The 23,883-nt window shown below is 41.5% G+C and overlaps 1 protein-coding gene and 1 non-coding gene across 2 annotated transcripts; both read left to right on the forward strand.

The window, feature by feature from the left end:
• Positions 1-999: 999 nt before the first annotated feature.
• RNF149 (ring finger protein 149) lies at positions 1,000-23,727 on the forward strand. Its single transcript, XM_037375985.1, has 8 exons — positions 1,000-1,597; positions 7,939-8,189; positions 11,052-11,120; positions 13,981-14,063; positions 14,533-14,629; positions 17,279-17,474; positions 17,854-19,939; positions 23,116-23,727. Exons 1-7 carry the CDS (start codon positions 1,138-1,140, stop codon positions 17,910-17,912), a joined length of 1,215 nt encoding a protein of 404 aa, XP_037231882.1. The 5' UTR covers positions 1,000-1,137; the 3' UTR covers positions 17,913-19,939; positions 23,116-23,727.
• LOC119143922 lies at positions 20,255-20,370 on the forward strand. The gene has a single exon (XR_005102890.1). It is a non-coding gene; the product is annotated as a small nucleolar RNA SNORD89 (small nucleolar RNA).
• Positions 23,728-23,883: the final 156 nt, after the last annotated feature.

Raw genomic sequence — 23,883 nt, forward strand, 5'->3', positions numbered from 1 at the left:
TCCATACAAATTAATCCAGGCTCTACTAGACCCCATCTGCATCAGCAGCCACAACAGATCATCATGAGGAAGGACATTACCAAGGTTTGGCAATGTTGCTTGACAACATGTGACAACATGTGTGGTCACACCACTGACGACTTCTGAAGGAGACCATTCAAAAAAGACTGGTAGCTGGTGAAAACAGGCGATCCATTTCGGACGCTGGGAAAAGGTACAGATGCCTTGTATGAAAAAACAGGTAAGGCTAAACTTGTTTAAGTAGTATATAGCAAATATTTCTACGCCATGGAAAACGAATCCATAAAATGGTCATATTTGTTTAATGCCGCTGTATGTCGATACATTTTTCTCCAGTTTTTTTTTAGTTTTTTTAACATGGTACTGCCTCTTACTATTTTTCGTCCTTCTGAAATGCTCTCCCCTCGGTGCGACCGCACAGGCACCTGCTGTGCCCGGCAGCGAGCGGCGCTGTCCCTGTCCCCCTGCGTGGCCGCACACGGCTCCATCCCCGGCTGGCTTCTGCCACCCCACGTCCCGGCCGCCCTGCCCGGCGCTCCCACCGCCACCCCGCAGCGGGACACGCTTTACCCGTGAGGGCCGCGCCCCGCGGGTGCCGCAGCGGCTGCTTTGCCCCACGCGTGCCGCTGGCCCAGCTGACGGGCCGGGCCTAGAACCGCCACCCACGGCGGGGGCTGGGAGCCCAGCAGCGTCCCAGGGCCCGCCGCGCGAGGAGGCCGGTGGACCGAGGGCTGCGGCGGGAACCAGCCGCGCAGGAGCCGCTCCGTATCCACCCCGACGGGCAGCGACTCGCCGCCCTCCGCCCTCAGGCTGTGCCCCCGCCCCCCGCCCCGGCCGCTGGCCCCGCCCCGGCTCCCGGCATCCCCCGGGGGGCGGGACACCGCCGCGGGGGGGCGGGGCCGCGCATGCGCAGCCGCGCGGGCGGGGCGGGGCGGCCCGGCCTCCGCCTCGCCATTAGCCGTGGCGGCGGGCGGGCTCCGCCCGGGGCGGGCACGGGGGTTACCTGCGCCGCGCGGGGTGGCCGCGGGTAGCGCGAGGCGCGGCGGGCGGCGGTGCGGCTCTGCTCCCGCTCCTCCTGGTCGCGGCGGGCCGCGTCGCGGCGGCGGCGGCCGGGCCATGGTGCGGCGCGCCCGGCTGGCGCTGGTGGCGGCGGCTCTGGTGGCGCTGGGGGCGCCGTTGGGCCAGGGCGCGCGGGCCCTGGAGTGGTACACGGCGTGGGTGAGCACGGTGTACGTGGAGCCGCTGAGCAACCGCACGGTGCAGGGCAGCACGGAGAGCGGCCGCTACGGGGACAGCTCGCCCAAGGAGAGCGCCCAGGGCCTGGTGGGCATCCCCCGCGGCGCCTCGCCCCGGCACATGGAGGGCTGCGCGGCCGACACCGACTACGACGTGCCGCTGCTGCCCGGCGGCCGCGGGTCCGCGGAGGGCGACCCGCCGCCCTGGATCGCCCTGGTGGCCCGCGGCGGCTGCACCTTCAAGGACAAGGTCACCAACGCGGCGCGGAAGCGGGCGGCCGCCGTGGTCATCTACAACGAGGCCCGCTTCGGCAACAGCACCGTCTCCATGTCCCACCTGGGTGAGCGGGGCCGGGCTGGGCGCTCCCGGCGGGGCCGGGGGGGGGCGGCTGTGGCGGGCGTCGGGCCGCTCGGTGGTGCGGGAACGCGGCTCTGCGCGGTGAGGCACGGGGGAAGGCAGAAATCCCCGTAAAAACGATGCAGAGAGCCCGGGTTTTGCTTCCTCTTCCTTTAAACCGCGCTGCGAGGTGCTGGGACCGGCCTCTGTCTGCCCGGTTCACGCCCTGGCGCCGGGGAGGAGATGCGCGAAGCCACCGAAGCGGGCAGCCGGGTGCCGGGCTGCCGGGGGGAGGGCACGGGGGGCGCCGGGGACACGGCTGCGTGCAGCGCTGCCTCTTTGCTTTGCACCCCCTGCCAGAAGGGCTCCGGCGGTGCAGGTAGGCCGCCGTCCGCAGGCTGTGCGGAGACGTGCCAGGTACCGTGGTGATGCCTTCTGGCGCCTCTGAAGGCAGAGCTGTGGCGGCTGGAAGATAGCTTTTGGTACAGGCTTCGTTGTAACAGCTTCGTCGTCCTCTCCTCCCGCGGGTCTGCAAAGGCTGGGAGAGAGGTTTGAGTATCAGGTAATTCTTAAATGCTTGTAAATGTGGTAGGAAAACCGAAGCCTGGAGAAGGATGTTGGCTTGGCTTGTCCAAGCGTGCAGGTGATCTGTAGCCTGCGGAAGAGATCTCTGATTTTTGCTGAGATAAGAACCCAGATGTTCTGCTGCTGCAGTGTCTGATTGGGCTACGACAGGAGTGTCTTGCTGGATTTTTATGAGCGTGACAACATCAAATGCTTGAATCAAAGGGGAGGGAAAAATCTTGAAACTGCTATAAAATCCCTTTGCGTTTGTAGACTTCCGAGGAACTGGAAGATCTTCAGAGGCAGCTACAAAGACAAAGCAAACCAAGTATAAAAAAAATAAAAATGCTTCAGATGTGTGCTTTGCATGGTCCTGTAACAGTGAGTTTGTTAATGTCCAGGCTGTCGTTCTTGGTTGTGAGGAAGGGGATGACCAGGAATTTAGGTGAAGTAGAACTGAAAAAACCAAACTTACTTTCTTTAATATAGTGAGCTGAAAAATCTCGGTTAGAGACCTGTTACTTCATAGCGTGTATGATATATTGGGTAGAAACCAATGTATCTCTATTCTTGGAATACCAAGTGGCCACCAGTTTGCGGGTTGGAAGTGGGATTACCATTCCTCTTAGCCTCGTGCTTGCTTGGGTAGGTCAGCCTGGCCTGTCTCTTGTGTTCTTAATCCACTGTGAAAGTGGAGGTGGGATGCTAGGGAAGATGTAATGTTGATCTCATGTGGCAGTTCAGGTACTCTGGTTAATAATTCTTTCCTCTTCACCTTCTGTCAGTTTTTTTCCTGTCACTCTGTATTGGCCAGTCAGTAAAAAAATTATCTTCCTGCCTATGGGAATTTTCCCACATTCCTCTGTATGCCCTGGTAGCCCCTCAAATGTTATTTGCTCTTTTGTGGAATCTCTTCCTCCTCTTCTCATCTTGCTTATTTTGACAATACTTTACGTGTCTCTTGTCTCTCTTCTGTTACCTCTGTGCTGCAGAAGACCTCTTGGGCATATACTCAGGTTTGGACTTGCTGTTGTAGTTAAGATCTGTAAATGGTATAAAGAGAAGCGCTCCCTGATTGCTGGTTGTCTTTGTTTTGTTTTCTCTTAAGTAGGCAGAATGCTGCTGATAAAGCTCTACCTGTGTAAATAGTGTGATTTAGTATTGTGTATATATACAAGAATATACTTACTGACTTAACAGATGCAGCTTGGACCTCAGGATGTTTTCGATGGGGCAGGAATACAATATATGGCAATGTAATCACTAACTCAGCTGGAATCAAAAGTCTTTGTCTCATGGTTGAAACTTGCATCAAACATGTGAATGTTTAAATTTTTCAGTGCATTTTGGGAACATAGGGAAGAATTACTGTTAGTGTTTTAAATCCTGGATTTTTGTGGAGGCGGAGGAGAAGTCTGTGGAGAATGGGCAAGAAAGAACATGGAAGGTAAAGCTGTATTTCACAAGATCCAAGTTTGCCATTCCGGTAAAGGGATCTGCGAACTGATACATGAGGAAACAAACCCTACTTCTGAGAGGAGTGCTAAGAATAAATACTCTGGGAAATCTGCAGTGCTGTAACTAAGGAGTGGAGTTACATGCCTAAGGAACATCCACTTAATGGACTTGCAATTAATGGCACTGAAAGTTATGTGAGGTGTAACATGGTTATGGCTGATAGAGGCGCAGTCTGAATTACGTGAGGGTGGTAAATAGATAACCTTTTGATCTCAAAGTTTAGTCTTCTCGTTCTTCTGAAAAACCTGGCCTTTGAACTTTCTGGTGGGTGATGTGTGTGCTGGTGGTGGTGGTGGGATAGTTTGGTGTTCATAGACACGTTCCAACTTGAGTAAAAAGAGATTCTTGATCAGGCAGAGAAGTGTTTACTCTAGCTGGTGTCAAAGCATTTGATAAAGGACAAATGTTCCAAATAGTCTGCAGTTTAGTTATTGTTCGTGAGTACTTTATGAGCTTTGTGAGTGCAGTGAGTAGGATTTTTAATTAAAGTTTTGGGACAGGAGAGTTGAGAGTTTGAATATGTAGCCTTACAGTCATGTCCCTCCTTCCAAAAGAAGGTTTTTCAAATATGACTACTGATGTGTCATGTTTTTCAGGCCTTTGCCTTCTGCTTGAATTATGTTGTTCAAAATGCTGGATGACTTGCCTCCTTGAGAGAGGTGATGGTGAAACATCTTCTTCACGTGTGGCTGAGGAGGTTTTTTCCAGTGGAAGATACTCATTTTACCCAAATGACCCAAGGAGTTGTACTTCAGTTATTGAATCTGAATAATATAAACTCAGACTTAAGTTTTACAGGAATACAGACTTTGCAGGCAGTCTTAACTCTGTTTATTTTTGGTGGTGGTGGTGAGGCTTCAAATTCCTTTCCAAAACCAGAGTAAGTATTGTATGTAAATATTAGCTGGGAGTGGGTGGGAGAGGAGTCTGGAGAGGCAGGGTGTGGAGTACTGTGGAGAGCAGGCTGAAAGTTAGAGGCTTGGTGCTGGTTTGAACATTTGTGGGGGGCAGGGGTATACTGCAGTGGAAAGAAAAAAGGTCTGGTTCTGTATTTTTCCTGTTATACTTCATGCTGGGCATCCAGTCATCTTGGAATCTCCTCTCAAGGTAGGGTTTGGTGGTCCTGATCAGAGTGTAAGCGCGATACCTTGAAGGCTACGAAATAAAATATGATTGTGCTTGACACGCAGAGGGAAGGGAGAAAGGAGGGCTGACTACAATAGTTTGATAGGTCTCAAGTGAAGCTTTGGTGTGTGGCTTGTCAATTTAAGGGAAGCTTGGGACTTGAGTGTATGACTTTGGCTACATAAAGAAAATGATCTTTGATTTGGTGTAGCTTTGCCAAAATACACCCAACTGGTTCTGCTCCTCATTGTCCTGTTTTTTTATGCAGGTATATTGAACAAAACAGATGCAAACGACTGTGTACTCACAATACTGTAAGCTCTTGCCAGCTCCAAAGCAGCAGTTAGGGTTATCTTGGCTTGTAATTCAGCTCTGCTACACTCCTTTCAGCACTACTCGGGATTCTCAGATGGTGCATAACTTCTGTATTACTGATGCTTTCTACTGAAAGCTTCTGGATCTGTACCACTGAAAGGATGGATCTGAAATCAGTGGCTTGCTTAACTCAAGGAGCGACTGTATGCTGTTGAGCTGCTATGTTGTTCAGAGGAAGCAGGAGTAACTTTAATGGCAGGCTCAGCACCAAGTCTTTAAAACCGTTAAAAGGCTTTTAACAGGCATTTATTTAAAAATGTATGGCATACTTGTGTTAATTCTAAAACTGGAAGGTGTCACAGTGTCTAGCAGCCGTTGCACAAAAGTAGCCTGACTTCCATTTCAAGGAAATTACCGGCTGATAGTTGGACATGCTAGCGACAAAACAGAAGGGCATTACTGTTAGTTGTGGGGGTTTTGATACTTTTTTTGATAGGAATCACACAGAGCATTAGATAGCAGGATTAAACTGACTCAAGATTGCGGGATTGAGGAAGAAACCTTTATTGATTGAAAAATCCAGGTTGCCTCTAATCTTGAAGCCTTCTTTTCTTCCTCAAGCTTGAATGAAACCACAAATCTTCTCAGGACTCCTGTACTGTTTACTAGCCATCCTTAGGCAACCTTCTGTTGTTTGTAACTCTTACAGTTGATTAAGGACGTAGGACCCAAACTCCTGATTTAGTTATGCAGATAACAATTCTCAGCAATATGAGATAAACTTCTGCTTTCATACATTCCTTTCTTGTGAACTCCCTGTGGGGTTGTGCAGGATCAGAAAGCAAGGAGTGTTTCATGTACTTTTTTCTGTGAGATTCATGTGTGTCTCTGGTAATGCTTTCATGCTGGTTCAGAGAGGAGAATAACATTATCCAATTCTTAGTATGCTTGGACTTGTGTTGTGTGAATCGGCACATTGTTGGTGAGTAGAATTAATTAGTGGAGCCTTGTTTCTTGTGGATTTGTCCTGTTTGTCTTCAGCATTTTTTTTTGTATCTCCTCATGCACCCACCAGGCAAGCCAACACGAGCTGGGTGGGTGCCTGAGGGGAGACAAAGGTTGGGCCTTTCCCCAGTAGCGCCTTTTTCCTTGTCTTCCTGCACCATCCTCAAAAGTTCCAGAAGTGTAGCTCTATTTGGAAAACCTGCTCTTTTGCTGGGTCTAGATCTGGCAGATGGGTATGTTTCTTACAGTAGGTGACCAGAAGTGGGATGGCTGCGTAAGGTGAAGCTGAAAAAAGGTAACTGACATTGAGGTAGGAGCGTTATTCAGCTAGTAACTGGAACCTCTAGTGTTTTATCCACAGCAGACCATCTGTACATCATGGAGGGAAGAGCTGTGAAACCTCTGGGAATTCCCCTTGGCGTGGTAGCAGAGTGGCCAGGTCAACGAGGTCATGGCCAGAACTGGCTCAGCTAAAGGAGTTTCTTTAAAATATTTCAGGCAAATTAACTCTGCCTTAGTAGGCAGAGAGGTGGATGAGTCTGGAATGCTGCTTTGAGTTTTGAAAATTGCCACCTGATGTAACATTGTAAATTAGGCTACCATTTCCTTTAACATAGCTTCTCAGTAGTGGACCTAGCACAACCAGGAGGGAAGAAGGCTTAAATTTACAGTGAGAGGTCTTGTTTCAGTTGAGTAATCTTGTAAATCTAAAAAGGTAGCTGTGGCATTACAGCTTTAGCTTTCCAGCTAGGAAAACCTCTCTCTTCTTTCTTCTTCCTCTACTTTCTCTGTCAGATTACTTTCACTTTTTCTGCAAGGTAGGCGTGCAAAGCAAGCTGTAAAGCTATAGTGTATAACATTGTTGGTATGCACAAAGTACAAACTATTCCAATAAAAATAGCATAGACCAGTAAAAAGGGGACATTTGTAACAAATATGTTTGTTTGTAATTTACTTTGTAATGGATGTGTTAGATGTTTCTGAGGCAATACTGGAGATGCTTCCCAACAAAACGGAGTAAAACTCTAGTCACAGAGGATCTTTGGTTTCTGCCAAAAGTATCTTGACAGTATCATACTGGTTTTGGTGGCAGTATAGTGCTTAAAGCTTTTTGTAATTAGGTACTTTTTCATATGAATTGAGTGCTTTCAAGTCCTACAGAATAGAAAAATGCTTTGGTTCCGGGCTCCCCGAAAGAGTCCCAGAGTATTTCTAACAAGTTCTTGTTGTGAAGTCACATTACATTTTGAATATTTAGTATTGAAGAATCTTTTAAGTATTTCAATGTTTAATGTAATTTAATTTTAAATATCTGAATATCTTTTCTCTTTTTGTCCACACATCCAGTGTAACTGTGCTACAGATTCAGATTGAAATTCAAACTTAATAGAATGTGTCTCTCTTCATGGTATTCACATACTGTCTCCATCTGCAGCTAAAATTCCCACACTGATGAATAAAAGACCAGCTGTTCCTGATTTGCATGTCAGAACTTCAGCAACTTCAAGATGAGATGTGTATAACTTGTCTGGTTTTTGCATGGTGTCCACATCCCACCTCACTGTGTAGAATGAGTATAGGGCCTTGAAACAGTAAAGATGCATCTGTTGGAGTTTCTTGCATTTGAGATGTTCCTAAAGTAAATAAAGGGTTCTTTACTAATAGACTTAACATAAAAAGTCTGCTATGCCTGAAAAAAACTCAGTGGGTTTCCTGTAACTTTTCTCACTGATCTTAAGAGGTCCAAACTAGCATCCAGCCAGAATGCCTAGTTTTTACTGTGATGACTGACTTTTTTTTTTTTTTCCCCTCCAACAGGAACAGGAAATACAGTGGTGATAATGGTTGGCTATCCAAAAGGAATAGAGATATTGGAGCCTGTACGAAGAGGGATCCCAGTAAAAATGACTATTGTTGTTGGCACACGACATGTGCAGGAATATATTAGTGGTCAGTCAGTTGTGTTTGTGGCCATCGCCTTCATCACCATGATGATTATATCACTTGCTTGGCTCATATTTTACTATATACAACGTTTCCTGTATACAGGATCACAGTTTGGAAACCAGGTAATAAGAGATGACGATGCTTTAGAGTATTTATGATCTTCTCGTGTCAAATCAGTTGCCTAACTTTTCTTGTCTATTGAAGCATTCTTGAAAATCTGTGCTTTCTGGCTACTTTACTCTCTGTGAATGCTATTCAGTAATGGTTAGTGAGGCTAGTAAGCAGTGTGCTAATTGGCATCGCAGGTTTGGCTAGTTATAATTATTAGATATGCATATGAAGTCATGGGAAGTATATTTAGCCATTTGTCAACAACTGAGTAAAGGCAGCTTCTTGTAGGACTTGTCACCTAACTTAACTTCCTTCCTTTTGACACTAAAAATTAGTTTCATTCTTAAGTAATTTTCATCCTGAAAGTACTAATTTCCCTAACTAGGTTTTTGTAAATTGTAAGAGACCATGGTAAATTTGTTTCTTAAGGCCCAGAAGTAGTTAGAATTTTTGGTTCTAAACCTTTATGAAAACTACTTGTAATCCTGCCACTTCACTGTAGAGTACTGAATAGCAGCAACCTAGAAAGGGCATGCGTGGTGAGATTCAGCTCTCTTGGACTACCCAAAGTGCTGAGAGTGGTGGGAGTACTGGGAAGACTAGGAAGCAATAACTTTGCTCCTTATTTACCCTTTCCATATTCCCGTTATTTGATAGGTTAAAAGAAGTCAGCTTTACTTCTTTCCCTGTGGAAAGTACTTCATCCTAGAGTAATTTCGGTTGTAAAGGGACCTCTGGAGGCTATCTGGTTGAAACCCCCACATTCAAGGGAGTAACTTACCTGGAGCTGAGGACCTAGTCCCCCTGAGTTTTGAAAATATCTTAGCATGGAACTTCCCTGTGCTTGTCAACTCTTGCACATGGGTTAGGTTCCTTCCATGGTAATCAGCAAGCTCTGCCATAGTTCTCCACTAAGTGAAAAAGAAAGTTGCACGTATTTTTCTTGGCAAGCATTTCTCTTTTTAATCCTTGGTTCAGAAAAACAAAAAATTGTTTCAAATGGCTGCTTATCACGTGGACTTCCCCTGCCTTCTGCTTGAACGTGTAGATCCTAGCTTTGAGGGAGGAGTGAAGGGAATTTTTGTTTGCCTTCAGGAGTCTGAGGTCTGATTGGGACTTACAGGACTCTTCTAGGAAAATAATTAACTTCTTTTTTCAGTGACTGAGGATAACATGTGGGACTTCTGTATTGGTTAAATTTGCGGTTTCCTTTCAATGTTGTTTCCCTGGAGTTTTTTCTACTAAGCTGTAAGCTTTGAACTTTGATTCTGAGAATACTTTCAAGAAAACAAAATTTTTGAGAAGGATTTATTGAAAAAGGAGTGCGTTTTTTGTTGTAACAGTTGCTTGGTGAAGAAAGCTGCTGCTTCTTGTTGGGTTTATGATAGTACATGGTATGGGAAGTTCACAGGCTTTATGAATAGTTGTAACAGCATTTTTTTTTATGGTGAATGTAATGTTTACCAGAAATACGTACTGCAGACTCTTAATAGATTTTGCCATTGGGCTTGTCATACAAGTGCTTTTCAATTCAATGAAATTGTCTAGTGCTAGAAGGTTATGCCACTTTCTCAGTTATCCCTCTTTTAAAATGGCCATTGAAAACAAAAATTTGTGAAGATCTTTGTCAAGATTTTTCTTCAGGAATCTTAAAATAATTTTGGAAACAAAAAGCTACTTTTCTGACCCAAATCTTACTTTGCTTGGCTTATTGACTCCAGTATAATTAAAACTTGGAGTTAACTATGTCATGCTTTAAAGCAAGCTGCTGTGTAGCTGCTAAGTTAAGGTGAATATGGGTTTCTTAAGATTTATTCTAACATCAGTATAGCAGTAAAACTTTTTAAGATCTCCTTGCTACTGATGATGAAACAGGACTGTGCAGAAAACCCTGAGCTGATACAGAAGGTGGAACAGACTGCTGCTGCTGGTTCTCTGTCCATTCCTGCGAGAACCTTCAGACTAATTCTTTTTAACACTACAAAAAATAAAAATTCCAATTTTCAATACTGTAAGTTTGTGGAATGATATGTCGTAATGATCACCACAGAGGAAAGTTGCCACTTTGGGTTTTTTGTTCCTTTGTGGTATTTCATCAGTGGGGGCTTCTGCTAGACAGGTCAACATCTGTTAATTGGGAGCGTTCAGTTTCTTAGTCTCTAGCAAGTAGCTAGTACTTTGTCTTCAAATACAGTACCGCTTTATTTCCTTGCTTCCCTTCTGAGCATAAGTAGGGCTGTTACTGTACAGAAGTCCAGTATGGTGTCGCATGTTTGTTAAGCCTTTCTTGTCTTCTCCTTTGCATAATGTATCCTTTCAGTGCAGAGCTTTGTATGTGTGAGGCAGCGTTTAACTGAGGGGAAGTATTAATAGCTACAAGCAGCCTTTTGACCTGGTGGCCAGCTGTAGGCTGCCCGGCAGGATTCCACCTTCTCTCAAGCTGGTGCAAAACTCACGGTGTGCTTGCTCACAGGCTTGCCTAACTAGAAGCTCTGGTTTTACGGCTGTTGTTTCAGCTCTGATTGCCTCTAAAGCCTACATTATTTCCAATTGTCCTGTGTGGGAAGGCCCTTAATACAGGCAGTCATGATACAAGGCTATGTATGTCAACTTGATCTGCATAGTTCTTGGCTTGTTGAGTTCATTCTAAGAGCAGTACACTTGTAGATATTTGCTGCTGCGCCCCTAGAATGCAAAACTTGCAGTTCTTCAACATCTGCTGGTTGGAAGTATTTTGTGAAAATATTAATCGGAGATCAATGTTTTTTTATATGCATTCAGAAGACTTAGTAATCCACATGGAAAATACTGAAAAGCTTTAAAACATAACTCTGAAAACAAACTTGTATACTAATACTTAATCTTTATTCAAGGGACATAGGAAAGAAACCAAGAAAGCAATCAGCCAGCTTCAGCTGCATACTGTGAAACGTGGAGAAAAGGTAATTCAGTGGCTTTGGCTATTGCTGTGTGATTTAAAAACTGTTGTAATGGCTTCGTAGAATTTAAACTAAAATCCTCACAACATAATTTCAGTGTGACAATTTTAGGCTTATTTTAGGGCCTTTGCTTAGAAGGCAGAATTTGAAATTTAAGAGTCAAATTTGAACTACTTATGAAATGTAAGGCTGTTTTGTTGCAAATAGTATCTGGTTATACAGAATGTCACAGGAGACCACAGGGCTGATACTGCAAAGATGAGGAAATGTAATACATCTTTTCAGCACTTGAAAACATCAACAAGTGGATTGCAAAATACTTCCTAGGACCTATTGATTGCACAGTTCTTACAGCTGCTGTAATGTTTTGTTTTCTTAAAAGAACATCCATCTTTTTATTGATCAGAAGGCCTTAGAAATCCAAAAAGCTTTGAAAAATGAAACACTTGTTTCATCTTTTAACATACAATACATTAAGGAGCTGTAGAGACTTGAAGCATAAATTTTTTAGAAGTACTTTTCTATGTATTGAAAGAGAGCTGTTCTAAAAATTAAACAGCTTTCAAAAGGTTAGCTTTGACAGCATATGGCTTAAACTCATAGCTGTATTCTAGTAACTGAAGTAGGAAAAGCCAAGGTTTTGAAAGAAAATATTGTCTTAGTTTCAGGCAGCTCTAATCCTAGATGCTAAATTAGCTTCTGACTAGACTTCTGCTACTACATGGGCATTTTTTTTCCCCAGCCCTTGTTGTCTTTGATTAGTTTTTACTTAAGGACTGATTTGCTCAGAGATGGAAAAAAAAGGATTAGGGGTTTTTAATCCATGAGTAAAATTGAAGTGAGAAAGGACATTTATGTGTAAGAACATTAAAAGATGTAGTTCAACAGAAGCTGTTCAGCTTGGGTTACATGCTACAGAGAATGTGTCTTTCATTTAGTAAATCAGTTTTGAAACTTAACAAAACCTAAAACCATCTTTGAACTTGTATTTTTTCCTCTTATACATTCAGCATGTTTAAAGTAGCATTTTACAAGTATTTGTAACTTTCTGATGGAATTTAGAATATAATTAAAAATAATCTATTTCAAGCTGTGAACAGAGGGATATTCATGCTTCTCTGGTCATACAATGTTGCGATCAGAGATCAAGATGGAATTGAACCAAAACTTGGGTAAAGCAGTATCAAAGCATAACATCAGCATAGGAAGAAATGGATGTAAAATGGCCATGATAAAACCTATGGTGAGAACCACAAGGAAAATATTAACTGCTTTTAACTTGATGTTCAGTAGACCTCTAAAAAGGATTTGTACCGTGAGATTTTTGCGGTGTACCAGATAGTTCCTTCCCATTGATATACTATTGACTAAAATAAATAAAATGGGGGGAATGTAAGTTTTTACACGCAGTATGCTGGTTGTAACTATGAATGCTTCTTAAGTGACATAGAATGAGATAAGGTTAAAAACTGTCTGTTAAAATAAAAGTTTTCTGCTTGGTAAATCATGTCTGCTAATTTGATTTGAATCAGCCTACTATCAGGAAGTTTATGTAATTTACTGATGCAGAGGTACTTTCATGAATTAATACAAACCTATCTGGAAAACAGTCCTATCTACTCTGTAAATGTACATAGTTCCTTACCTTTAAATATTTCTTTTCAGGCATTTAAAAGAGTATGTTTCTTTTATTGTGACACAGTACAGTCTTTCATTATCACTTCACTTGGGGTTAAGGTATTTAACTAAAAACAGGTCAATATTTTAAAAGTGTATTTGCTATCATGTAGGTCTTTCCTGAGAGGCTTATGGGATTACTGTAAAATGGACACTCATTTGAGTATGTGCTACATATGGTGTGCTTGGATTTTGCCTCTTGTACAGAATAAAACAAATATTTGTTGTAGAATAAGTACTTGTCTTAGCTTTGCTTCTGTAAAAAAATCTTGATTTGATTTACTTGGGAATTTAAGGTATTAATTATGCATGCAAGGAGGGAGGTACTTGCCTGGAACTTTGAAAGTTGCTTGCATTAGTAATTCATTTGAGTGAATTTTTTTAATTAAAAAAATTTAATGAAATTGAACTGCTTCAGTAATCAGTAAACAAAAAACTTATTTCTTATTTTATAGGGGATGAAAGGGATGAAATAGGCCCACTGTCGGTTCTTCTAATACTCATGTTTTATACAACCTAATTTACATTGAGTTATTTTTCTTGAATCTGGAGATATCCATCACTTTGCACTGCAGCTATAAGTATTGCTTCAAGAAGACAGTAAGACCTGTTAGGAAAGATACATAAACCTTAGAAGGGAACATACTGAGGTGGGGAAATACAGTCAAAATGCAGTCTCTCTGGTGTGAGCTTGGACAGAAGTTTTAAACCATCCCAAGTTGCATGCTTCAGTTCTCTTGGCTACCAAGGGATATCTGCTAGGATGTGGCAGAAAAAAGTGAAAACTGGGGAAGAAGGGATTTGCGGTATTCAACCCCAAGAATGAATTCTAAGCACTTGCAAGTCTTTGGGACCATCAGTTAAGAATTCATTGTTTTCATCTGTGCTGACCCCTTAAAATTTCTTCACTTTGTAGTTATTTTGAACTGAAATTTTACTGTGCTCCCATGAGCAAAGCCAATGTTTGAGACTTAAATTACTTAAGGTACCATGTATAGCTATTCAAATTGGAAAATCCAGGTTTGGCTGCTTTAGTATTTGGTATCACTTGATCAGATCACCTCTTGTTGGAATATCGAGAGGTATTTTTATTTGCTAAACCATTTTATACATATTAGTTATTACACAAAGCTTGTTCTGTAATGAAATATGCATGTAATGCATTTCAATGTGTTGACATATTTAGGGTTTAGATGTTGATGTGGAAAACTGTGCTGTGTGCATTGAGAACTACAAACTGAAAGACACTGTCCGAATTCTGCCATGCAAGTAAGTTGCCGTAATTATTCATTCCTCTTTAGCATGTTTTCCCTAAGAAATAGGTGATGAGCTTTCTGGGAATTCTTCTGAAGCTCTGGTAGCAGAGTTGAAGCTGTGCCATTTGTTTGCCCTGTTACGTGTTGAAGGGCATTGGGAGACCATGGAGCGGTTTGGATCTATGTAGGAAAAAGGAGCAATTGGGAGAAGTGTAGGATTGAAGTAGAGCTTTAAGTTAGAACTGTACACTGTTGAACTGGTAACTCTGTGGTGTTTGTGTGGTTAGTAACATCTCTTGTTTCAGAAAGCTAATGTGAAAGATGCTGTTTCCAGAACTGTCTGTCCTGTTAAGTTAAGCAGTACCTAATTGTCAGGGCTATAATGGAATGGGTTTATTTTTTAATGTGGTAACTTGCACGTTGTTTGAAGGAATAGTGTGTGGCTTTCATGGTAAGTTCTAAAGGGCGTTTCTTTTCTTTAGGCACATCTTCCATAGAACATGCATTGACCCTTGGCTTTTGGACCACCGAACTTGTCCAATGTGTAAACTAGACGTTATCAAAGCTTTGGGATACTGGGTATGTTGCACACTTACTTAATCTTCAAGGTAGAAGTACAGTGCAGGAGGAAAGACTTCATGTTGTTCACAATGAGAACAGTTGTTGCTTGACGAGGCTGAAGAAGCTGGGCAAAGATGAAAGAGTAATTGGGTGAGAACCAGAAAAACTAAGGGAATTTTACAGCTAAGAACTTAAACAGTGTATTGGGCAGCTTATGAATCCTCTGTGTACTCTTCTGTGATAAACCAAATTTTTTTCTGTCTCCAGCTGATGATAGGAAAGAAGTTGAAGCAGAGGTGAGGCAATTTGCCTTAATACAATAGATCTAGAGCATGTATTTGATCTTGTTGAGAACTGCGATTCAAAGGAAAAAAAGACAGTTTTTTTCTATTTTGAGTGCTTGTGTACTACCACATATGCCATGTTTTATCACTGTAAATGAGCCAGTACTTAGAACCTTCCTAAAGACATTCACCAGAAATTGGTTAAGTAGAGAAAATGATGTGCTCTCATTTCTTTCTGACAGCACCAGAAAAGAGAGATGAAGACACATGCGGTAGGTTACTTGGTCACTGTTGATAAATAGTCTTGAGTTCAACTAAAATGGCGTAGGCATGAATGTACCTCTTTTCTCTTCTACCAATCTTTGGAGATCTTCAGAAAACAGGGGTGTTCCTTGGTTTCAGGGACCTTCCTTTCATAGACTAGGTCTGCATTTTGACTAGTTTTTCTCCTGTTTTGTTGCAGAGACTTAGCAGGTCTGTGGAGGAGTTCTATGAATTTTTTTTTTTTTTTTGGTCAGAGGTGACAATACTCTTGCTATGCAATATATGTACCAGATTGTGGGTTTCTGTGTAAGTCACTTTACCCAAGAGTTGCAACCTTTTTGTCATGTGAAATAGCTATTAGTACTTAAATATTATGTTAGCAGCCTATTTTTTGTACACTCTTAATTGTTGGAGGTGATGTAACTTGTCATGTGCAGAAGGAATATAGCCTTTTGTATACAGGCTGAAATACTAGAAGAACTAGAACCTTTATTCCTGAATTCATGCTGTTGCAGAGAATACTGATACCAGGCCTAACCAGGAGGCATAATACCTCCTCTGCATGTTTGAAAGCATGTTGAATGGGATTGCATTAAATACAGAAGCTCAGTTCTGATTTTTAATGGAATGGGAGAAATGTGTCCTGTTCGTGCATCAGTCCCTAATAATGTGGGAAGTCGTTCAGGGTTTTTTAGCCTAATTTTCAGCCTGATCCAGGTTTCTCTGTCTAGTTTGTAGAGTGTGTGACTTTTTCACTGATGGGAGGAAAAAAGTGTGAAGAGCAAGGCAGCTTCTTACAGCGCTGTGCTTGCTGAATGACATAACTGCAGACAAGAATGAGCAGCCTTACTATAGAAATATACTAAACCTTCTGCAAAGAGGCTGAAGGCTCAGTTTGCTTTTATGGAGAAAAAAGACTTTAAATGCTTCAAAATTTTTAAAGGCTCAAAGTAGAAAGGAAGCACTAAGTCTTACTACCTAGTTTTTGTTTTGTAAATAGTGGACTTCAGTGGTCTAGTTCTGCATTACGCTATTCCTTGCAAGAAAAAGAACTGCAGTTCAGCATGTCTGACTAAGTAGAGCATTGCTGTATCTTGTAGTTTCACTGCTTATTTTAACTACCCAAGCTGTGGAATCCAAAATCATGAATGCTCCCTTCCCACACATGTAGAGATTAGTATCACATGCCTTCACTTGTGTGCAATTGTAGCAGTTCTATAGCTTATTAAAATTCAGTTTCTTTCAAAATAATAGGTTGCTTTGGTGCTAAAGAAAGCAAGCCTAGAATTTCTTAAGTCTTAAGACGGGTCTTTGCTAACTGTTTGAAGAGAGGAAAAATACTTGTTATGAAGCCCACAGAGTAGCTACTTGTACTGCAGTGTAATTGTTTATGTATAAATAATGTCAGTCCATCAGTGGCAATGGTTTAGTGAAGGTGGTCTGTTTAATTGTAAGAACAGAGTTGTGCATGTAGGACTTTGAATTAACTTTCAGAATGGATCAGAAATGGTTCATGCTATACAATGGGTGAAATAAATCCCTTTGCCTGTGCTGCAGATGTTTGTTCCTGCAAAGTGTCAAGCCGGCACGTTTGCATTTTTGGAACAGACAGAAAGTTAGGCTGGAGGTAGAGGAGGAGGGAAGTTTGTTGTGATGTCATATGTTTGCTCACTCTGGTTAAAAAAAAAAAAAAAAGTCTAACTTTGCCCAACTACTGTCATGAAAAACAGAGGCTTCCACAAACTCATGAAGGATCAGTAAGTTTCCTCAGTGAAGCCTTTGTATGTGCTGAGCCTGCTCCTAGCCAGACTGCAGCAATACTGTTGCTACGGTGTTGAAATACTCCATCCAGAAGGCTGGCTGTGCTGACTCCTCCTGTTGCTGCTCTTAGCTTTGGGGTGCATTTGAAAAAGTGGCTTTTCTTTTGCTTGGCTTTGTTTCTTTGCAGACAATAGCACTGGAAGTGGACACTGCTCAACAGTGTACCCATGAGTGCGTAGATAATAGGCAAAAAACTGGTATCTTTTCCAATAAGGTGAGGTTACAAAGTGGTAACATGGAGGAATGGTGATGCCTAATGGTAGACAAAAGTGTCAGTTAAATATTTTTCATTTTGAAGGGGGACCCTGAAGATGTACTTGAAGTTGCAATACCTGAATCGATAAGTGGCAGTGTTTCAGTCGGAAGTCTGAGTATTGCTTTACAAGATGATGACAGAAATGAAGTAAGCGAATTGTCGGCTTCCTCCACTAATGAGTCTGTATTACAGTGTACCAGTTTAAAAGAGGATGCAGGTGAAACAACAGCATTACTTGGTAAGTAGCAATTAACTTTATCACTTGACATTCCATAATGCCATTCGTTGCATTAGAAGAAGCCATTCTCTGATGGATGTTAGTAGTGTTAGTATCGCAGTGGGGACCAGACTGAGTGGAGCTGGTTACAGATGTTCAAAATACAATCACCTAGGTTTTTTTGGGAGAATTCTGTTGAGCTGGAGAAAACTGGTCTTGAGCAGGGGTGGGGGGAAGATGTAAACAGTGTCTTAGGAGGATTATTTACCCAGAGAATCCTAAGAACCATAGGTATATATGAACATGAAATTTGTTGCTGGAGTTTGGATTAATGTAATAGATAAAATGTATTAAAATGGTAAATCAATGATCAATTTTTCTTTTAATTTCTGACTTCTAGATGTGGATGTCAGTAATAACCGGCATGGAGATCATCTATCTAATGGAAATTCCCACTGAACTGCTTAATGGAAGATACCTTGAATAGACTGTTGAAGAACTATTATTTTTTATTTAATTAGTATGGACTTTTGTCTAGTTAATGGAAAAAATAACAATGTAAATTATTTTACCTTTCAAACTTTTCTAGCTGGTGTTCCAAAAGGGCTAATAACTAAGAATTTTGTACACAGGAGGATTTTATAAAATCTCCTCTGGATGTCTCATCCTAAAAAAAGATGCAATAACCCTTTTTCTGTAAGCATTGTTACAATGTCATTGTGTTCCAGAGGGCTTTAACAAAGATGAAGACTAGGCAGTGAAAACAATGTAGAATGTCTTAACAGATATTTTGGATGCACTATTTAGATTCGGTATGTACACATGGAGAACACTTACAAGACTACAACTATTAAAATGTTCTGTTGTAATTGGAGATGGATAGGCTTAGAAAAGACATAATGTAATCTTGAAGGAATCAAATAACTTCACGGATATGTTGCATATCCTTTTTTTTTTTGTGATGAAAAAATTGCTAGTTGCAACTTTCCTTAGATGTAACAAATACTAATTTGATCTTGTAATGTGTTCTGCTCGGAGTGGATGCTGGGAGAAAAGGAGACTTTCTCCATCTTGCTAGCTTTTTATACTGAATTTGGCAGTAGTAGGTTGTGCTAGGTGGTCTTAACGTGCTGAGCATGTAGACTTATTTAGGTATATGCACACTGGTTACCTCTTTCAATCTTAAACTCAGTAGAACAGAGGTAAAGGGCTAATTATGGCTAAAATATATTTATTAGTCTTATTTATAAGAATTTACTTCCTCCTTATTCCTGTTCCCATCCTGTCCCACTTCATTATGTACAAATTGAAACTGTTTCTTAGGCTCTACAAAGTTTGGGGTTTTTTGGGGGGGGTGTTCTTTTTTTTTTCTTTTTCCCTTTGCATGGAGATGCTGGAATTCTTCTCTTGGATATTCCACATTAAGAGTTTTGACTAGGTTTGCCAATGGCTTTTCCTTTCTTTTAGATTAGCAGTATTGTGCCTTATAGTAAAACACTTAAGAAACCTGAAGCATCTGAGAGTAAATATAAACCCTGGCATCTCCCATTATGACCTCTTACTCAAATATTTATATACTGTAAGTGGTATAAGGAATTGCTAAGCTGTTTCGTAAAGAAATACACATATTTAAAACACTACTTGTTAAGAGTGTTAAGTGAATGGTTTAGGATTTTAGCATTGTCATGTTATAAATAGTATACATTCCTCAATTTTCTTCTGTAAAGCTGTTACTACAGGTTGCTTAAAACAGTGTCTTTTACTAGACATTTGTTTTAGGGTGTGTTTTGTTTTTAATATGTATATTTGGAATGTTTTTAAGAAAATATGCAATTGTTTTTCTAACTTATATTGAGCTTCAGTAGAAGCAATAACTTTTTTAATTTTAGAATGAATGTTCCAGAAATGACAGAGGTTTCAGCTGGGGAAATATAATCTGAACTTCTACTTCACGGAGCAGATGTTTCACTCTAAATTTCCTTTAAAAAAATCCTATTAATGCCTACTTTAAAGAAATAAATCTGCCTCTTCCCTGTAGGAGTGTAACTTATAGGTTTACTGGAAAAATTGTCAGGTTGTAGTTCTGATGTCACCAGCAGGTGCAAGTTTTTGTGATGCCTTTATCTTTCAAGAAGCACATGAGAATGGAATACGACTGACCAGCCATCTCCAAAACTGAACAAGTTAAAAAAAAAATAAACAACCCACAACTAAACCAGACCATGTATAGGGACATTTATGTCTCCAAAAGAAGCTTGTCAACATTTCTAGAACTGCCTTTTTAACTATCTCTTCACTATTAAAAACTAAGTCTTCTCCCTCTTCCTTAACACAAAACTGAACATTGATGTAGTAAATGTTGAGAGGGTTTAAACTCTAGCTCAAGGAGGAACCAAAAGGAGTTGCCAAGAGAAGTCTTGTCAGCCAGTGGATTGTGTCTTGCTGATACCTGCAGCACAATATTCATGCTGGAGAGGAGAAATGTGGTAAGTACTTCAGCTTTTACCTAACAGCTATAGAACCAAAAGCTTTTTTTAAGAATCAAAGCTGAGATCTGGCAGAAAGCCATACGACTGCTAAAGGACCTGCAAACTGAAAAGCACGCTTATGGTATCTGAAGTGTACTGACTTAAAACAATGTCAGAGCATGAAGATTCCTGGGTTATGTTTCTAATGCTGGTACTATACCTGTTTCATCTCAGCCTTTTACAAAAGTAGTAACTTGTAAGTAGGTGTTTCAGTCGAATATGGTTCACACATAGTTAATCTGTGCAGTTAGGTCTGGTAAGGCCAGCTGTGCTGCTGAGGAATGATGACAATAAAAGGCCGAATTGCAGTGCCTCCAGCAAGCAGTTTGCTCTCCTTGGAAGCACAATGACAAAAATCTTCCGAAGCGAATCATTAGTCTGACCTCAGTCAAAAAGCTGATGTGTATTAACAAAAAGAGTGGTAAGATAAAAAGTACAGGGCAGGGAAGAAACAATCTAGAGAGCTTAAAACAGTAGCAGGAGAGGATTAGAAATGTGGAGCATACGACCTACTGTTACAGCTCAGCTAATATATAACTTTGAGTAAACAGATGTAGGCAGCTATAGGTAAATAGAGGTTCCCAGTCTTTGTTGATCTGGAACTACTATGTTGGATCAAACTGGTGTTTCTAGCACTTTACCTACCAAAAGCTGCTGTGAAGGTCAGAACTCACGAGTCTTGCCCTGCCCTGCCCCTCCCGAACCCTTTTGCAGGATAGGTGCCTTGTGACTCCCTTCCCTACCTTTGGAGAACCTTTAATCTGATTCTTGCACTTAGGCTACCTGCGAGCCGATGCTGTATGTCTTGTGGGTTCCTTCTGCACCCCCACCCCCCGGCCTTGATCTCTTTTTCTCTTCCTGGCTGCATGTTTTTCATAAAACATGCAGGAACTTGTCCGAGACCTGTGTCCCTTTGTCAAGATCTTGCTCGAATCGGGCAGAGGATTTCTTACTAGAGGCATCCGTGTGGTGTGATGGTGTGTGAAGCTGAAGCACAGCGCCCAGGTGAAGTGGACAGCCCCCCAACGTGATGTTGAGGAAGTCAGCTGGGAAGAATCCCTAACAGGACTAAGGGATGTTATTGTTGTAGGATAAGTTTTGTTCGTATGGTGTTCGTCAGCACGGCTTCATTAGTTTTGCTGTTATCGTCAGGGAGAAAATTTCTGAAGCTGCAGTGATTTTTAAAAAGGAGCTATGAACATGTCAAAATGGTGTTTAAAGTGAAAACTGCAGGCCCCGCTTTGTTCAGAATTTTTCGTTTATTAATAATAGTCTACAAATGTCAAACTAGAAAACAATGTTACAGTAACTGTTTAAACTAGCTTCAGCCTTCAGACTTGATAGCAAGCAAAAATGAACCATAGACATTTCAGATCTAAATGCATGTTAATAGTGAGTTAATTATCTGCAGTACCAAAGTCACTAGAAAATTTTTATTTTCTTTTACTAATGACCCCTAGACTTGCTGCTGCTTTGACTCTAAACAATACTTGGAGGAGATTCTTTGCAAGTACTAGGGAAGTTAGATTAGATAGCAGTAACTCCTTCCCCCCTGAGTATGTGAATATAGTCCAGTAACCTGTTGCCAGTAATTAGTGCTAGATTCTGGAGGTATGCCAGAGGAGTCGTAGGATAATTTAACTACAGTGAGAATGCTTTTAATCCATGCTGACTTAATAAATTGGGCATCAGTATATTCTGCCAAAGCTGGGCTGTTACACTTTGGGAATTCTGATCCTGTGCCAGGGTGTAACTGGCACGGAGAGACACCATTGCAACAACTTTGTCAAACACACAAAAACTTTTTTTAATCACTTACAGATTCAGGAATGGTTGTCCAGGTTTTCTGCCTGGCCTGCTAAGCTTTCTCCAAGACGAGCTAGTAGTAGTTGCGCAGAGAAGGAGCCCAGCAAGTGTGTGGCAATGGTTACCCCACTTCCCATGCCTTGTGGTTCAGCGGATGCCTGAGCAAGAGGCAGTATCTGTGTGTGCAGGGTTTTGATAAGCTCGATCGGAAGCAAAAGGTGTTGGTTTTACATTATACCAGCAACAAATAGGACCCAAAGGTTGGGCTGAATATTTAGCTGCCCCATAAAAGCAGACTTCTGTCTAGATACACAACTACTGTTAGCAGTACCAACTGTACTTTGAAGCATACACCAGTAGGTTAGGAACGGCATTCTGAATTTGTGTAACACTATTTCAGTTGTTAGTGTAATAAAAATATGGGTTACCAGCACTGGGTATGTTGATGTGTAAAACTGCGAACTGTTGCTCAACAGAGTCTTTAGCATCCCGAATCAAGCCAGTAATGATGATATTGTGGTGAAGGTTAGGTGGGTGTTTGGGTGTGTGTGTGTGTGTGTTTGCTTTTTGGGTGGGGTTTTTGGTTTGTTGGTTGGGTTTTTGGAGTGGAGAGGTTGCATGTGTAGTTTTCATTGGTTTGATTTTCAGCACTTGGCATTGAATTCAGTGTTTCTGTGCTGGACAAAGATACTGAGATCAGTAAGAACATACTGACCCTGCAGCTTTAGAGGTGGAACTGAAATGCACTAGAGGAGTCAGTGTCTCATTGGGTTAACCTGAAGGGAGTGGAGTTCTTGATGTTGGCTGCTGGGTGAATCAAATTGTGTTGGCAGCTTGACAAGACTGTTTTCTTCTGTGTGTCTCCTTTCAGCCACCAGGCTGGGAGACACTTTGCACAATGGCTTGGACAGATTTAATGGCTTGCTGTTGCAAGAAGAAATAGTGGTCCTTTCTAGTTTTCCTTTTCTCCTCTAGTTTACTTGCTCCTGTCTCACATTCAGATTAAGAGTATGTGATTCATCTTAAGAGGCAGAACACTAGATTCATCAAAGCTGTACTTTGACAAGCTAGGAAACTGAATATCCTTACTGAGTTTTAGAGCTGGGCTAAGAGGATGAGGAGTTGGGGTGGAGGAGGGAAGAGCAAGACTCCCCTTGGGTAAGTTGAAGAGATGCAGTTTATAATGGGGCCATGGTGAATTACAGTTCCTGAAATGGAAGGTAGCAGCAGCATTTATTTTTTTTCTAAACAGAATGGCTGTAAAAATTTGTAACATGTCTTCTGTCCTTGCAACTGATCTTTACTAGGTGTGTTCTTTTCTCTCCTAGGTGATGTGAAGATTTGGGAATTGGAATTGTAGATTAAACATGCACAAATCAAGCTGAAGGCTTTTGGTTTTGTTCAATACAAGTCCTGATCTCTCTCCTCTGATATCCTGCTGTATTGCAAAACTTGATTTGAGAAAGTTTTAAAAGTAGAATGTCTCTATAATTGCATGTGTTTGTGTGAAGAATGCGTTGCCTGGAAACTGTCTGTTATACTTCCATTGGACCTGAAGCTGCTTTTCACCATCTGAAACATGGTAATAATACTGCATTTTTAAAAGGAGCATATTCTTCTTAATTCAGAAGAGTGAAATAATTTGAGTTTTCATCATTTTGTGAGTCTGAAGCTTAAGTCCAAAACTTTGAGGCCAGTTACTTCTACTATAAACATTTGGACTTGCTAGTCTGTCAACAGGTATTCACAATTGACTATCTTTCATGGTAACCTTGTAATAACTTGGTTGCATTGTTTGGATTAAGCACTGGGCTATGTCTCTTCCATTGTGTATGTACAACTGTAAGAATGTCAAGTTATGCATTGTTGTAACTTAATGGCTAAAAGCTCAAGCTCTGTAATAAATTATACACACCTTTAAAAAAAGCACTGTAAAAGAAGCTTGAGGGTTTTGTTTTCTTTGCTGTGCTTAAAGAGCTCCAGGCCACTCAGCGCTAGCCCAGCACAAAACAAACTTAACTTCATGCTGGCTAGCTGAAGAGGCACATCTTTTCAACATGTGGCATTTTTTCTATGTAACCACTACCTGGCTCTGG

The sequence above is a fragment of the Falco rusticolus genome, chromosome 2, assembly GCF_015220075.1.
Source record: "Falco rusticolus isolate bFalRus1 chromosome 2, bFalRus1.pri, whole genome shotgun sequence".
Classification (NCBI taxonomy): Eukaryota; Metazoa; Chordata; class Aves; order Falconiformes; family Falconidae; genus Falco; species Falco rusticolus.

Excerpts from the sequence above, each read along its gene's own strand:
- RNF149 (XM_037375985.1), top strand. The coding sequence starts at position 1,138 with ATGGTGCGGCGCGCCCGGCTGGCGCTGGTGGCGGCGGCTCTGGTGGCG. Across the intron at positions 1,598-7,938 it reads CGTCTCCATGTCCCACCTGG|GAACAGGAAATACAGTGGTG; the intron begins GTGAGCGGGGCC and ends CCCCTCCAACAG. Across the intron at positions 17,475-17,853 it reads TGAAACAACAGCATTACTTG|ATGTGGATGTCAGTAATAAC; the intron begins GTAAGTAGCAAT and ends TCTGACTTCTAG.